At 46.5% G+C, this 14874-nt stretch overlaps 1 protein-coding gene across 1 annotated transcript; it reads left to right on the plus strand.

Annotated features, from left to right (window-relative positions):
• The first annotated feature begins 880 nt into the window (after nt 1–880).
• Nucleotides 881–11313, plus strand: CGRRF1 (cell growth regulator with ring finger domain 1). The gene is made up of 6 exons (XM_068192073.1): nt 881–1079; nt 3903–4042; nt 5697–5874; nt 6064–6211; nt 9528–9635; nt 10493–11313. Exons 1-6 carry the CDS (start codon nt 976–978, stop codon nt 10841–10843), a joined length of 1029 nt encoding a protein of 342 aa, XP_068048174.1. The 5' UTR covers nt 881–975; the 3' UTR covers nt 10844–11313.
• The last annotated feature ends 3561 nt before the right edge of the window (nt 11314–14874 follow it).

The raw sequence follows: 14874 nt of genomic DNA on the forward strand, positions 1-14874 counted from the left end.
GCGCCTTCACCCGGTGCCGCCATGGCTCCACCCCGTCCCTGGCAGGCTGAGGACAGCGCCTTCACCCGGTGCCGCCATGGCTCCACCCCGTCCCTGGCAGGATGAGGGCAGCGCCTTCACCCGGTGCCGCCATGGCTCCACCCCGTCCCTGGCACGCTGAGGACAGCGCCTTCACCCGGTGCCGCCATGGCTCCACCCCGTCCCTGGCAGGATGAGGACAGCGCCTTCACCCGGTGCCGCCATGGCTCCACCCCGTCCCTGGCAGGATGAGGGCAGCGCCTTCACCCGGTGCCGCCATGGCTCCACCCCGTCCCTGGCAGGCTGAGGACAGCGCCTTCACCCGGTGCCGCCATGGCTCCACCCCGTCCCTGGCAGGATGAGGGCAGCGCCTTCACCCGGTGCCGCCATGGCTCCACCCCGTCCCTGGCAGGCTGAGGACAGCGCCTTCACCCGGTGCCGCCATGGCTCCACCCCGTCCCTGGCAGGCTGAGGACAGCGCCTTCACCCGGTGCCGCCATGGCTCCACCCCGTCCCTGGCACGCTGAGGACAGCGCCTTCACCCGGTGCCGCCATGGCTCCACCCCGTCCCTGGCAGGATGAGGGCAGCGCCTTCACCCGGTGCCGCCATGGCTCCACCCCGTCCCTGGCAGGATGAGGACAGCGCCTTCACCCGGTGCCGCCATGGCTCCACCCCGTCCCTGGCAGGATGAGGACAGCGCCTTCACCCGGTGCCGCCATGGCTCCACCCCGTCCCTGGCACGCTGAGGACAGCGCCTTCACCCGGTTCCGCCATGGCTCCACCCCGTCCCTGGCAGGATGAGGGCAGCGCCTTCACCCGGTGCCGCCATGGCTCCACCCCGTCCCTGGCAGGATGAGGACAGCGCCTTCACCCGGTGCCGCCATGGCTCCACCCCGTCCCTGGCACGCTGAGGGCGGCGGCTTCAGTCGCGGGCTGAGGGCGGCGCGGCCAGCCCGATGGCCGCTGTGTTCCTGGTTACGCTGTACGAGTACTCGCCGCTGTTTTACATCGCCCTGGTGTCCGTCTGCTTCCTCGTCACCAGCGCGCTCGTCCTCGGCTGGTCAGTGCTCGGGGGCCGGTGGGGCTCGGCCGAGGGGGCCTGGGCTGTGCTGAGGGAGAGCAAGGCCAGGCCCACGGTAGGGGCTTGGAACGGTCCCTTCCAACCCAAACACTCCTAGCCTTCTAAACGAGCAATAAAAATATTTTTAGAAAGAAATAATACGTATTTCTGTTAAGCTCGTTTCTCTTTTAGTAATACCGAAATGTTTTCTTAGTGCTTTTCCTAATATCATTCGTAATATCGTCAAACAATGCGTCTGTATGTGCTGAGCTATGAGCTGTGTGTCGAGGCAAGGGAGCAGAGCTGGGGAAGGGTCTGGACCGCCAGGAGCAGCTCAGGGAGCTGGGGGGGAGCTCAGCCTGGAGAAAAGGAGGCTCGGGGGGACATTCGGGCTCTCCACAGCTCCCTGGGAGCAGCCAGGGTCTTTTCCAACCTGCGTGATCCTGTGAATCTGTGAACTGATCTCCTCAAGTGTCTCGAGGGGCGGTGAGTGAAAGGTCTTCTGCTTGTGTTTGAGAGGATGATGCAAAAACAGTGCTGTTGCCTTTTTCAGAAACAGCTCCTTGAATGTCCCTAACTCTCAGGAGTGGCTGTAAATGTAAATATTGGTACTTGCCAAGAGTAGAGCATTGATTGGCAATCAGAATCTTTCATGTAGAAATTGCGGCTACACCAGACTTGTGTAGCTTGTGGTGAAAATAAAACTGGAATTGTTGAACTTCCTCTCATTGGTTCCACATTAATATCTGCAAAGTGCTGGTGATAAAGGTATCTTTTAAAAAATGATCATACTGAACCATGATTTAGATAAATCCTCATCATGTCTATCCCTAACCACTAATCCTTTTGCCAATTTAATCATTATTTATCTACTTGTAGTAAATTCTGGCAATCCCCTGCTCGGAAAGGTCTGAAATAGATGTGTGCTACAAGATCCTGACATGTATGCACTGGTGTCTTTTGTGTACGGGGTGTACAGAGGACTGTCCAAAGGCTTTTTTTTTTCAGGATCAGAGATTCCAGTTGCACCTGCACTAGGTGTTATTTCAGTTTGTGGAAATATGTGCATTTTTTTCTTCAAACTGGAGTATTAAGGGCCTGTTAATCAAGGAGGAGCTGTAGCCAGGAGCTCAGCACATACAAGTAGGTGGGCAGCTGCTCAGAGGTATTTGCTGCTCCCTTGGAATTCTCCTGTGCCATGGCCATGACCAGGAGCCTCCAAGGGATTTTCCTGTGCCTGCAGCTGCAGCTGAAGTGCTCCTGAACTTGCTCAGGAAAACTCAAATCCCTCATTTGCCACACAGAGCACTGTAAATGCAAATGTTGTCACCGGAGCACAGACGACCTGATCTATTGCTGCAGTGGCATTTGGGCTCCCCCATAATTTTCAGCATTAATTTGTTTAATGATGTGTTTGTGTTGGTGTCAGTCAGCCTGAAAAGCACCGACTGTTCAGGAATGTTCATGTTCTCATTTGTCAAGCCTTGCAGTGACGGGAGGTGCATCTGTTCCTGAGGCCAGCTCTGCATACCTGTGGCTCTGCTCACAGTCCAAGTAGGTTAATGCACAGGCAGCTTCCAGAGCCAGTGCCACAGGTGCCCTGGGCACAGGGATGAAGTGGAATTCAGATCACCTGATTACCTGGGCATTGTATTTTTAGCTGGAGGGGAATGCTCCTGTTAGGTGGAGCTGAAGGCTCAGCACCTGTTGGAAGTCTGGCTCTGCAGAAACATTCATTCATTAACTAAACCCTTGAAAATTCCTGCTTTTTCTAAGCTAGTGCCACTCTGAAGAAATTAATGTTCTCCTCTACCAGCTAATGATCTGGACTGTTAGATCATAAAATAAAAATTAAATCTTTATTCATCCTTCCTACACTTAAAATTTACAGAAAACCACACCTGACTGTGGAACAGAAAGGCCTCCGTGCCTTCAGCTGCTGCTAAAACTGTACCAGAGGCTCTTCTATCTTGCCACTTTTCATGAGGATAATCCTGCTGGTTTCATCCAGTGAAGAAAGTTTCCAAGGAACAGGGATTTTCCGTCACAATCAGGCAGATTCTGGTATAAAACAGGACTGCGGGGATCGGCTCTGTTAAGGTTTGGGTATTGAAGAAGAGAAACAGCTGCTGCCTCTGGTTTCTCTGTGAGATGTTAAACGGGGATATTCCCCATCAGCCCCTGGGAAGTCACTGTGGTGTTTTCCCTTGCAGCAGAGAGAGCTGACCCTCTGTGTGCTCAAATCAAGCATGGCCAAGAGCCTTCGAATGCCACTGACTAAGTGCAAATGTTCCCGTGAAAGGAATGGCTTTAAACAGGGAGCAGCTTGAGGTTGGATATTGGGAAGGAATTCTTGGCTGTGACGGAGATGAGGCCATGGCACAGGCTGCCCAGAGAAGCTGTGGCTGCTTCATCCCTGGAATTGTTCAAGGCCACGTTGGGTGGGGCTTGAAGCAGCCTGGCTTAGCGCAAAGTGTCCCTGCTCACGGGAGGAGGCTGGAATGCTGCAGGACTCAGATGGGAGGAAATTCTGGCCTAACCCTTCACCGCTAGAGGGCACTGACAACTCTCATTAATTTTATTCCCTGTGTGGAAACGCAGAACAAAATACTCCCCCTTTAAAGATTCCCTGCATCACCGTGCAGACTCCTGCCTTCTGACAAAAAGCTGAAGTCGAAATGGCAGGATATATTATCCACGCATCTTAGCAGATACTCTGGAAAGCCAAGCTTCCTCTGTTTGTCCTGCTGCTTGCTATTTAGAGCTGACAAAAAAAATCAAATGTGTCAACACTAACACTGAACCCACTTTTGTGTCTCCTAGGTTTGGCTTGGGTGTTCCTGTTATTCTGAGGAACTCAGAAGAGACAGAATCCAGCACAAGGGTATTGAAAAAGCGGATGAGACAAGTGAAGAATCCTTTCGGGTTGGAGATCCCTAATCCTGCTGCAGCTTCAGTAACAAGTCAGTGGATTTCTTAAGTGGGTTTTGTCAATTTGCATTCCTGAACTTGGTATTTTTCATTTTCTGCCTAGAATCATATGATGGCTTGGGTTGGAAGGGACCTAAAGATGATTGTTTTTGCTCTCATCCTTTTTCTCTATCATAATTCTTCAGAAACACACTTCGATTCCTACAGAAATAAGCTTTTACACAGTTTATAAACGTGATGTTTTTAAAAGTGAAATGTTTGGATATGGAGGTACAGTTTAATTCTCATTAATGGAACACTTCCTGCTATTACAGATCTTTAAGTAACTAAAACATTTGCAAATTACCAACCAGTGTGGGCGTTTCTATAAATTTCATGGAATTGTAGAAGTGTACAGAATTCATTATGGAATATGTGCCACCCACTTAAATCTAAGCCCAGATCTTCAGCAGTGTTTGGAAGTGCACTATTTTTAATAAATAGATAAATAAATCATCACTCTCTTTTCCTGTCTGTTCTCCTATGGAAACTGAATTTAAATATCTGTTTGGATCAGAGTTCAAGCCACCCCTATCATTCCTGAAATCACCCACAGAGGAAGTGGAATTCATGGCCTTCTGCATCACTGGGGAGCAGTGAGCAAGGCTGAGCATCTTCCACCCACACAGCTGTGGGGCCTTCCAATGCATGAGGAAGGGCTGCAGCAGATTTCCCCCCTCCCTCAATATAAACCCCCCCAACACAACAAATCCAACAGTTCAGGTAACTGGGATTTTTCAGGAGCTTTGAGCACTCCTGCTCCTGTTTGTGCAGGAAGTGTTTAGAAATTGACAGGTTTTTGAAAAAGGAATGGAGAGCATAGATGCCCTTTTTCTCCTCCGTCTGCATGATCAAGAGCCTTATTCTTTGAGAGCACAGAGAGTTTTGTAGATGAGTGATCCAATTAATGCCATTATCTCAGGAGGGAATGGACTTTGGGCTAAGGTTGTGCTCTTGGATCTGCCAACGAGTGTGTAAAGTGTTACCAGAAGTTAAAATTTACCATTCATAAAATGCTTGTAGTATTTTTGTGAGCTTAATCAGCCATTTTATCTCCTCACACCCACTCCCTCATCCCCACTGACTTCCATAAACACTAAGCTGAATCTAAATCTTCAGAAGACTTGTTTATAATGATAAATAATTTTTGTTATTTTATAATGTTGATCCATTTTAGGGGTGGCCTAATTGCAGCCTTTCAGTACCTGAAGGGAGCCTAGAAGAAGAGAATTTTACAAGGACCTGGGGGAGCAGGACAAGGAGGAATGGCTTCCCACTGCCAGAGGACAGGGATAGATGGGATTTTGGGAAGGAATTCCTGGCTGTGAGGGTGCTGAGGCCCTGGCACAGGGTGCCCAGAGCAGCTGTGGCTGCCCCTGGATCCTTGGAAGTGTTCAAGGCCAGGCTGGACAGGGCTTGGAGCAACCTGGGACAGTGGAAGGTGTCCCTGCCATGGCAGGGGATTGGAACAAGGTGATCTTTAAGGTGCCTTCCAACCCAAACCATTCTATGATTTTATGGTTCTATGATAAAAATCTGTCACACTGAAATTGTTTTCTTCTTGTAGCTCTTCAAGCATCTAGGTTTAGCAATTCCGGGATTCTTGCACGTGGTGAGTTAATGAAATCCCTCTCCTCTTTCTCCAAGGGGGTGTAACACTGACACCTGACTGCCTGGAGGACTGTGTCCTTACCTGCTACTGGGGCTGCAATGTCCAGAAACTCCACGAAGCGCTGCAGAAACACGTCTACTGCTTCAGAATAAGGACTCCTCAGGCATTAGAGGATGCTCTCTACAACGAATACCTCTACAAACAACAGTACTTGTATCCTTTTTGAATTGTTTTGACAAAACATGTTGATTTTTTGGCACGGGGAGCATTGAGGATGGTAAACACGTCGCGGATTTTGGCACAACTCGTTTGTGAACAAACACAATGAGAAATATTCTTTATGCAAACATCAAGTTTGTCTGCAATTGCAGCCATTGATTGTTTTCCTTGACACAGGCAAAGCATTAAAAAAAATGACAAGTCAGAGAAGTATTGTCAGTTACCAGAAGATGCTCAAGTTGTGGATTTTGGCCCTGTGCCTAGAGCTCGCTATCCCTTGGTAGCGCTGCTGACGCTGGCAGATGAAGAAGACAGAGAAATATATGATATTGTAAGTAATACCAGAGTCACTGTGTTTAAGGTCTGAATGTTTCAGGAGAGAGGCTTGAATAAAGCAGCTTTACTTTCCTTTTCCCTAGAATTTGGTCCCTCACTTTCTTATTTTCTAAAATAAAGCAGTTCAAAGCTTTAACTTCCAAACCTTAGTCTTTGAAGAGGCAATGGAGAAACATTGCTTGCTCTTTACTTATTCACTACAGCATTTAAAAGATGGTTGTGATTTCCCCAGAGCTTCTGCCTGCCTGTGGTCAGAGGAGTGAGGGTTGGGGCAGTTTAGCAACCTGTTACTCTGATTTCTGGGATCACATGGGCATGTGGTGGAGCTCCTGCACTTACACAGATTCTTGGATTCTGTTGGCAAGGCAGGAGGGGGTTTTTTATAAGTGTCTGGCACAGCTATGGAGTTGATTGCTGACTTGGCTATTAGAAACCTAGAAATTACCTTTCTGCCCCAGGTCTGTGTCATGGTCGTGTCTCACAAGAGCCAACTCCAGGGCACTTACAGGAAGGGGTGAAGGTCTGGCTTGAGGCTTATAGGAGATGCTCAGCTCCTCAAAAAGGGTCTCCTCCTGATCTCTTGCTATTAAAGCAGCTTCAGCCTTGCCACATGCTGTTCAGTACCCTTTATAAACTCTAAACTGGTGATCTCTGAATGATTTGAGACACATTTTTTATCTCCCATCTTTTCATTGGATTGATAATCTGCTTGCACCAGCTCCTTGAACAGTAGCACAACTGAACTGGGAAGCAAATTGCCAAAATGCACTGAACACTTTTCCATGCATTCACCTGCAAGCTGGAATCACACCAGTGCCTAACAAATCTGACCCCTTTCCAGGTGATGGCTGTCCTTGGCTTCTTGTCATCTGACTTTAGGACTGCCCTCCTCCCTACTGACCCCACTTGAGATGTTTTAATATTTTAATGTTTTAATATATTTTTATAGAAACTCTAAATGTAATATTTGAATGTATTTTGCATCAGCATGGGCATGAATTTGTAACACATCTCTTTTGAGCCTTAACGTAGAAGAAAGGAGTGGAAGGAGAGTGGGGAAGTATTTTTCCTCTGGTTTTGGAGGAAAGGAACACATCTAGAATCTGTAAATCCAGTCAAGGAGTAACTCCACCTGAACTCCTTGCCAGACAAATGTCAGAATTGTGTCTGGTTCATTGAAACAAACTTGTAAAATGGAAATGGAATGTGGAAATGGGTCTTTGCCAGTGTGATATTATCATTTTGAATGATATTTGGGGGGTCTGTGTGGGTGTCCATCACTGTGGATGGTGTTTCAGTGATTCTTTCCTGGGGGGGTTGTGTGATTTTCATCCTAACTGGTGTTGTGGCAAGTTCATGCCTAGTTGGTTTTGTGCCATCATTTTCCTATAGATCCAAAAAATTAGCATGACCATATATAAAACATACAGAAATTACTGGAAGACTGTCACAGCTAATGTGGAAGCTTAGATCTCAGGCACTGTGATTTAGAAAAAAAAAGGACCCTTTTGCCAAGGAATAGTGGATTCAGTTCTTATAAATCCATATGTGTAGGTACATACACATTTGAACTCTGTATTTAATTAGCCATGTGTGGATTTTGAAATGCAAGTCTAATTTGCCTTTAAATTTCTTTTTAAAGCAAAACAGCTTCTATATTTCATTTCTCTTTTGACAGCTTCTGGGAACTACAATAATATTGAATTTCACTTTCTTTTTTCCCAGCTTTTTAGAGGCTATTATGTAATTTAGGCAGGGTGGGGGTTGTTAGGCACAGCATGCAAGCTTCGAGTGCTTGTATTTCCAGAGGAATTATCTGAAGTCAGCCCATGGGGGTTCAGAATCCTTTCCAGTGAAATTTGTTTTTTGCTTGCTCAGATTACAAGCCAATGACTTCTTAGTGATTTTTGGAGTCTAAAAACTGCAGTCTGTGTGTTTCTAAGGGAAGGGGGAGAAAGTGGAGAAGACTGCTCAGGTGCCTTTGCACTTTGGGGTGTAATTCCAGGAGGTGGGAGCAGCCAGAGCAGGTCTCTGCTATAAACTGGCCACAGAAGAGCTCCATGGGGAAGCAGGGTGGGAAGCTGAAGGAGCACCAAGGGCTCCTATGGAAACCCAGGACACCAGGAGTATTTTCTCTCTCCTCTCTGGGGTGTCCTGACCCCCAGGGGAGCACTGACTTTGACCCTCATTCATGGAGAAAACTTCCAAAGCCTCAAGGTAAAGTAGAAACCACAAAAGTGTGAAATAGATTGTAGGGATTGTAGAGAGTAGTGTAGTGTGTCACATGGGTGAGAAATCCAGGTTTTGTGACTTTTAGTATGTTATAGATGGGTTCAAGATGGAGGATATGGGGTGTTGTCTCGAGTTCCTTTCTTCTTTCTTCTTCTTCCTCTTTCTTCCTGGGTTTAGGTGGTATCTTGTAATTGGGTAGAAAAATCCGCATTGCGGGTCTTTAGGGGTCAGTTATTGGGTTAGAAAGGAAAATAATTTAGGTGTCACTTCTTAATTGGGTAGTTTAGCTTTTGATTAGACTTAAAAGGGCTTGTAACAAGAGATTGCTGGCCATTTTTGTGCTGCTTTTCCTGCATGCAGAGTCTGGTGCAGACAGTGTGCTGAAGTTTTGATAAGATAACAATAAACAGAAGCTGAAGACCGAAAAAGTCCAATGCATCTCTGGTTCCTGACACAGAACTGCTGCAGGAGGGGCTCCCCTGCCAGGGGAACCCCAGGGAGCTGCCCAACTTGGGGCCTGCAAACTCACAACCTCTCTTTTGCCACATCCTGTTTATACCTTGTCCACTGTATTTTTTCTTTTTTTAATCAGTGCTTCAAGTCAACATTCTTGGATTCCTGATTGTCTAAGGAATTAAGCAGATCAGAAGCTGTACCAAAGTGAATCAGGGAATAATATGGGTTGGAAGGGACCTTAAAGATCATATTTCACCCCCTGCCTTGGGCAGGGACACCTTCCTCTATCCCAGGTTGCTCCAAGACCCATCCAACCTGGCCTTGGACACTTCCAGGAATCCAGAGGCAGCCACGGCTTCTCTGGGCACCCTGTGCCAGGGCTTCCTGGCCAGGAATTCCTTCCCAAAATCCCATCCATCCCTGCCCTCCGGCAGTGGAACCCATTCCCCCTTGTCCAGTCCCTCCATCCCTTGTCCCAAGTCCCTCTCCAGCTCTCCTGGAGCCCCTTTAGGCACTGGAGGGGGCTCTGAGGTTTCCCTGGAACCTTCTCTGGGGTGAATGCCCCCAGTTCTCTCAGCCTGGGTGATAAGGGTATTAAACATAGAATTTTTTTCTGTTTGTAGATTGCAATGGTAGCTGTAATTCACGTTCCTGATGAAAGCTACAGACTTTCCTGCCGATTTTTGTATCAGTATCTCCTCCTAGCTCAAGGTCAATACCATGATCTGAAGGTAAGCCGTGCACAGAGTCTGGTTTCATGTGTATGACAGTGTTAACTTTAGCTTGTGTAGGCTTTCGGGAGCCTAAATTAGTACAAGACTTCTATTGTCATGCAAAGAACTGGATGGTAGTTTAAATTATTTTATCAGTTAAGTAGTGCCACAGGAACTTACTGTACAGAAATATTTTCCATTAAAATATTCAAGATTTCCCAGAGAAATTAACTGCTTCAAATCCAGGAGTCCTAGTGTCCACTTAGTAAAGCAGTAGGAAGAAATTCACTGTTGGACGCTTCTTCTTTCCAGAATTGTTATTTCCTTTCTTCAAAATTCCCTTGTAATCAGGAAAGCCTCAGAAGAAACTTACTTATTTAAAATTCCTTTTTCTTGCACTATGCTTAGGAATCATGCCCAGAAGAATTTGCACTACATGTAAAATAAGACAAAAAAAGGAGTAGGGGATTGGAATATGAGCAAGAGCAGAATGGGTTGAGTGAAACGGATTTGACAGCATAGTGGATATAATTTTGGTAGGAACAGATAGAGGATCCCTCTAGGCACAGAGACTGATGGACCAGAAACAAACCCGAGCTGTTCAAACCCTGAGCACTTCGTTAAATTTCATGCATGACATTGATTTGATGCAACCAAGGTCTGAGGACTTACCTTTAATATTTTCTGTTTTATGTAATTTCATGTTTCTGAAATGCCTTTAACTGGAGGCCAGGCAGCTGCCAGGGCCCACACAGAGTCTGGCGCTGTTTGACGCAGTGAATGAACCCAGTGGAACTTCCATTGCACCTGTGCGTGTGCAGAGATTGAGGAAGAGTTTGTTCACTCCTAAATGTTTGTGTTTATGTGTATTTTAGCAACTCTTCATGTCTGCAAACAGCCCTGCACCTTCCTCCAGTGATACCTTCCCTGGTGAGAGCAGCACTGACAGAGGGCTGCTGGAAAAGGCCGGGCTGGCTGGAGATGAACCAGAATTGCAGGAAGAAAACAGCAAAGACTGTGTTGTTTGCCAGAATGGCCCTGTGAACTGGGTCCTCCTGCCCTGCAGACACACGTGCCTGTGCGATGGCTGCATCAAGTATTTCCAGCAGTGCCCAATGTGCAGGCAGTTCGTGCAGGAGTCCTTTCCACTTTGCAGCAAAAAGGAGCAAGATGGGGATGAATCGACCCATGTCTTGCAAGATGTTCTTCCTGGAAGAGTTTTTTAACGGGAGTTAAAAATAAAAGACCTAGGTTATGTGCACTAAGATTAAATGTGGAAGCCAGACTATTTATGGGAGGATATGTAGCATTAACTTGTAGGATTTTGCTTTTTTTTTTTTTGTTGGGTAATTTTCAGCTTCCTTATTTTTCCTCACTCCATATGCTCACAGGAGCGCTGCTTACCCGTGCAATGTGGACAGGAGAAGTGCGTAGGATAGCTCTGAAGGATGTGATTTTATTTATAACTGCTTCCTAGATTTTCTTGGAGCACTATTGGAGGCTATTTTGACTACTAAATTTAGGCTGTCTACTAAAAAAAGAATTAAACTTGCAAGTGCAGTTGCCCAAGGCTCATTCTATATTTATTGTGTTTAAAATACTAGAGCTGTATATCGTTTTAACTCGGTATAATTTAGGAACTTAGCACTTTACAGAATGTACCATATGAAGGAAAGTAAATATTCTTCATCGTTAACGCCGTGTGTGTTTATTTTGTAGCTGAAGGTTGGACTGTGGCAGGAGCTGGGGGTTGAAGGTGAGGCTCAGGACACTGTTTCTGGCTGGTTTGAAGGATTTATGTGTGAGGGACTTCAGCCAAAGCCCTTTGGAAAGATTTTTGTTGATTATTCTTGAACTACATGCTGCTGACACTTTCAAGCATGAGCCCCTGCGATGACATCTTGAGACACAGACTTTCAGTCTTGTTGGCAGTGCCTGTAAGAACTTGTTATCCATGAAAATGTTGGTTAATCACTCTTCGGAGTGGTGGCAGCTTCGTGGTGCTTTGAGGGATTTCCAACTCTTTTTATTTGCATGGTCAGCTTGGATGACCAGTAACAAGTTAGCCAGTTACCCTTATCGATAGTCCCAGGAAATGTACCTGCTCTAACAAAGGAAGAAGCTAAAGAATAGCAGAAAATTACTTCCTTTCACTCCAGTGGTATGTTCTCAAAAGCAATAAAAATGGCTGTTGAGAAAAGAAAGTGGTTTCTTTCTTTAAAGAGAGACAAATTCTCCTAAAGACAAACGGGCTGAGTCTCACATCTGCTTATATAAGGGAAAATGCTCCTTAGAACCTGTAGAAATGGGGAGTAGCTGCTTTCTGTCCTCCCTTTTGTTCCCTGGAAGCTTTTTTCCACATCCAGTTCCAGGACAGCCGCTCAGACTCAAGCAGGGAAAGCCATGCTCCACGATCCTCTGCTCTGCTCTCCTACAGCTCCAGGGTACACACAAGGTGCTGCACATCTCCAAACCAGGGAAGGAATCTTCCCCCACTCAAAGGTATTCCAAGTTCACCTTTCCATCCTTCTTTTTTTTTTTTTATTGTTTGCTGTTACCCTGCTTCTGAACTCCTGGCAGTTACCTCTGAGGAAAAGATTTAGGTGGTGCTGTTGGGAAGAGTAATGGTTAGTTGTAAGGACGGATAGAAGTGGGGAATTGATGCTTGTAGCCACAGATTTCCAGCCAGTGGTCAGCAGGCTGGTTGTGAGATAATTTATCTGCTCTGCCTAAAGTGACCATCCTTGGCCAGGGACAACTTGGGAATAAACTGCTGGACAAACCAGGCTGTTGTTCGCACTGTGTATCAACCAGGAATGACACGCCGAGGTGTCTGTGGGGATGGAGCCGTGCCTGATCCATGGCAGCAGCTGCTTCCACACCAACAGCTCCCACAGCATGTGGGACAGTGGCTGGGCGGCTCGTTATTCCAGAGGAGCAGGTTAATGCTGTGCTGCTTCCAGCCTGGAGCTGGGCACTGGTAATTAGCAGGCACTTGTTTGCCCATGGAGATGATGAAGGAGGTGTTTACTGCTCGACCCCGGTAGTCACCGATATTTAATCAATTAATTAAAATCTCCCATTAAACAGCATGATCCAAACCTGTGGGCCTATTTAATCTCACAGTGAAATGGTATTCACGTAACCCCACAGAGAGTTGCCTGGTCTGCCTCACCTTTCAATCAATGCCAGTATTAAATAATAATGGCAAGCAGGATGTAGCTGTGCTGAACTGCCAGGCCGTGTATTTACCATTTAGTCTGTCCCAGCTTTTCATTTGCTACTTGCTCTTTTAATAGCATTTTCCAGAGATGCTTAGTTGCTTTCTCTGCTCTAACAAGCTTTCTTGCTGGCCCAAATGAAAGACCTGATGAGAGTTATAAAAAGTACAGTAGCTGCCTTATTACATTTGTCCTTCTTCTGAGAAGCCACGCCAAAATACAGATCAGGTGAGAAGGAAAAGGAGCAGCTCTAAAGCTGCCCGGTGTGTCCCTTGGTTGTCTTAAAGCAGGGATACAAGGCTGTAACAGAGAAATAAAACCTTTCTGTGACCCACAAAAACACAGTGTATCGACAGAGGCTGTTCTGCTCTGTCACCCTGTTGTAATAGAGGTGATAGAACATTCCTTTTCTGCTCATTATAGATAATGTTTATGGATTTGGTGACATCAAGGAACACGGGAAGATTTCTGGCAATGGGACTTGGTTCTTTTAAGCAGCAATGGGATGTTTCAGGTTCATAATGTTTTTTTGCTGCAGGAGAGGTTGGTTTGGTTTGATTCATCAACCCGAATCAGAACTGAGGCTTCCAAATAGGTTGATCAGACAAAGTGGTGCTGTTTGGGGATGTCCCAAGGTGTCTTTCCAAATGCCAATGGACTGTGACATGGGCATCTTCCTTCTGTAGGGAAAGTTGCTGTGTTAGCATCTTCCTTTCCCCTTATCTGCCTCCTAAGTAGAGGGGAAGATGGTTGTAGGGAAAATCCACATCAGCTCAGGTGGCTGCTGTACAACTCCCTGACAGGAGGGTGCAGCCAGGTGAGGGTTTGATCTTCTCCCAGGAAACAGGGAATAGGACAAGAGGAAACAGCCTCAAGCTACAGCAGGGGCTGTTAGATTGGATATCAGGGAAAATTTCTTCACTGAAATGGCGGTGGGGCTGTCCACAGGCAGCCCAGGTACATGTTTTGTTCAGCTTTAAGACGAGCTTCTGTGTGAATCTGATTTAAACACCTCATTTACATGCTAACATCAAACTTCAAGTATGGTAAAAGCAGACGGGAATTGGGTGAGTTTCTCCTGCTGATTTGCACATTGCTGGGGCTTCCTGTGCCTTGAGGAAACTCTGCCAGGTCTGCAGGTGATGTTTGCCAGCTGAGGGAGGTCTGGGACTGACATCTGTCACTGGAGGTCTCTGCGGCCACTTGCTGAGCTGTCCTCACATCCAGAGTAAACAAGGACTGGCCTCTGTCACTGCAGCCAATGTGCAGCCCCTGCAGAGGCTGTCCCTGGTGTCCTGTGTGTGTGTAGCTGATGTAATTAACGCCAGGGATAGCTGAATTCCATCTGCTACAGCAGAAGTCCTCTGAACTGAGCTGTTAGAAAGGCTTGGTGTTGCCTTGCTGGAATATGCTGGGCAGGAAAAAAGAGAAAATTTGGATTAGGGGTTTATTTCTGGTTAACTTTGGTATTATTACCATTTCTGATGGCACACAAGGATGCAGGTGCAAACCTGAGCACAGCTATGAGGCCACAGCTGAGCACTAGGGAGTCACAGGTTTTGCCACAACATCCTCCAAAACCACAGAGGGGACCTGAAAGTGTCTGCTGAGCACTTCAGAGTCACTTGGGGCAGCTCTACAAATTATTTCTGTGTTGCTCTGTGTGAGCAATGTGTGTAGAGAGACAAGAGCTGGTAGTGCAGTGTGGATATACCTGTAAAAAGGGCCTGACACTGGTTGGGTTCCATAAATTTGGGTGAATGTACAACACCAACATAAAGGCACCTTTGTGTGGATGCTGCTGCAGCTGAGCTGGAGAGGCCCTGCCTCAATTACCCCATCTCATAATGGGAATGATTTAAAAGAGTAAAAATACTATATGTAGACATAACCTTAAGACTAAATTAATCCATCAGCATAGTCTGATGTCCAAAATGAGGAGTCTTTGTGTTTCTCCCACAGAATTTTGGAGATCGATGACATTATAAATTCATGCTGACATAACTGAGCCTTCATCAGGCTTGGGAAACCCAAAA

Source organism: Anomalospiza imberbis, chromosome 6 (genome assembly GCF_031753505.1).
Source record: "Anomalospiza imberbis isolate Cuckoo-Finch-1a 21T00152 chromosome 6, ASM3175350v1, whole genome shotgun sequence".
NCBI lineage: Eukaryota > Metazoa > Chordata > Aves > Passeriformes > Viduidae > Anomalospiza > Anomalospiza imberbis.

Bases quoted from the DNA above. Each gene is read 5' to 3' on its own strand.
- CGRRF1 (XM_068192073.1), top strand. From the start codon at position 976: ATGGCCGCTGTGTTCCTGGTTACGCTGTACGAGTACTCGCCGCTGTTT. The intron at 1,080-3,902 runs GTCAGTGCTCGG...TGTGTCTCCTAG, and splicing joins AGCGCGCTCGTCCTCGGCTG to GTTTGGCTTGGGTGTTCCTG. The intron at 5,875-6,063 runs GTATCCTTTTTG...ACACAGGCAAAG, and splicing joins CTCTACAAACAACAGTACTT to CATTAAAAAAAATGACAAGT.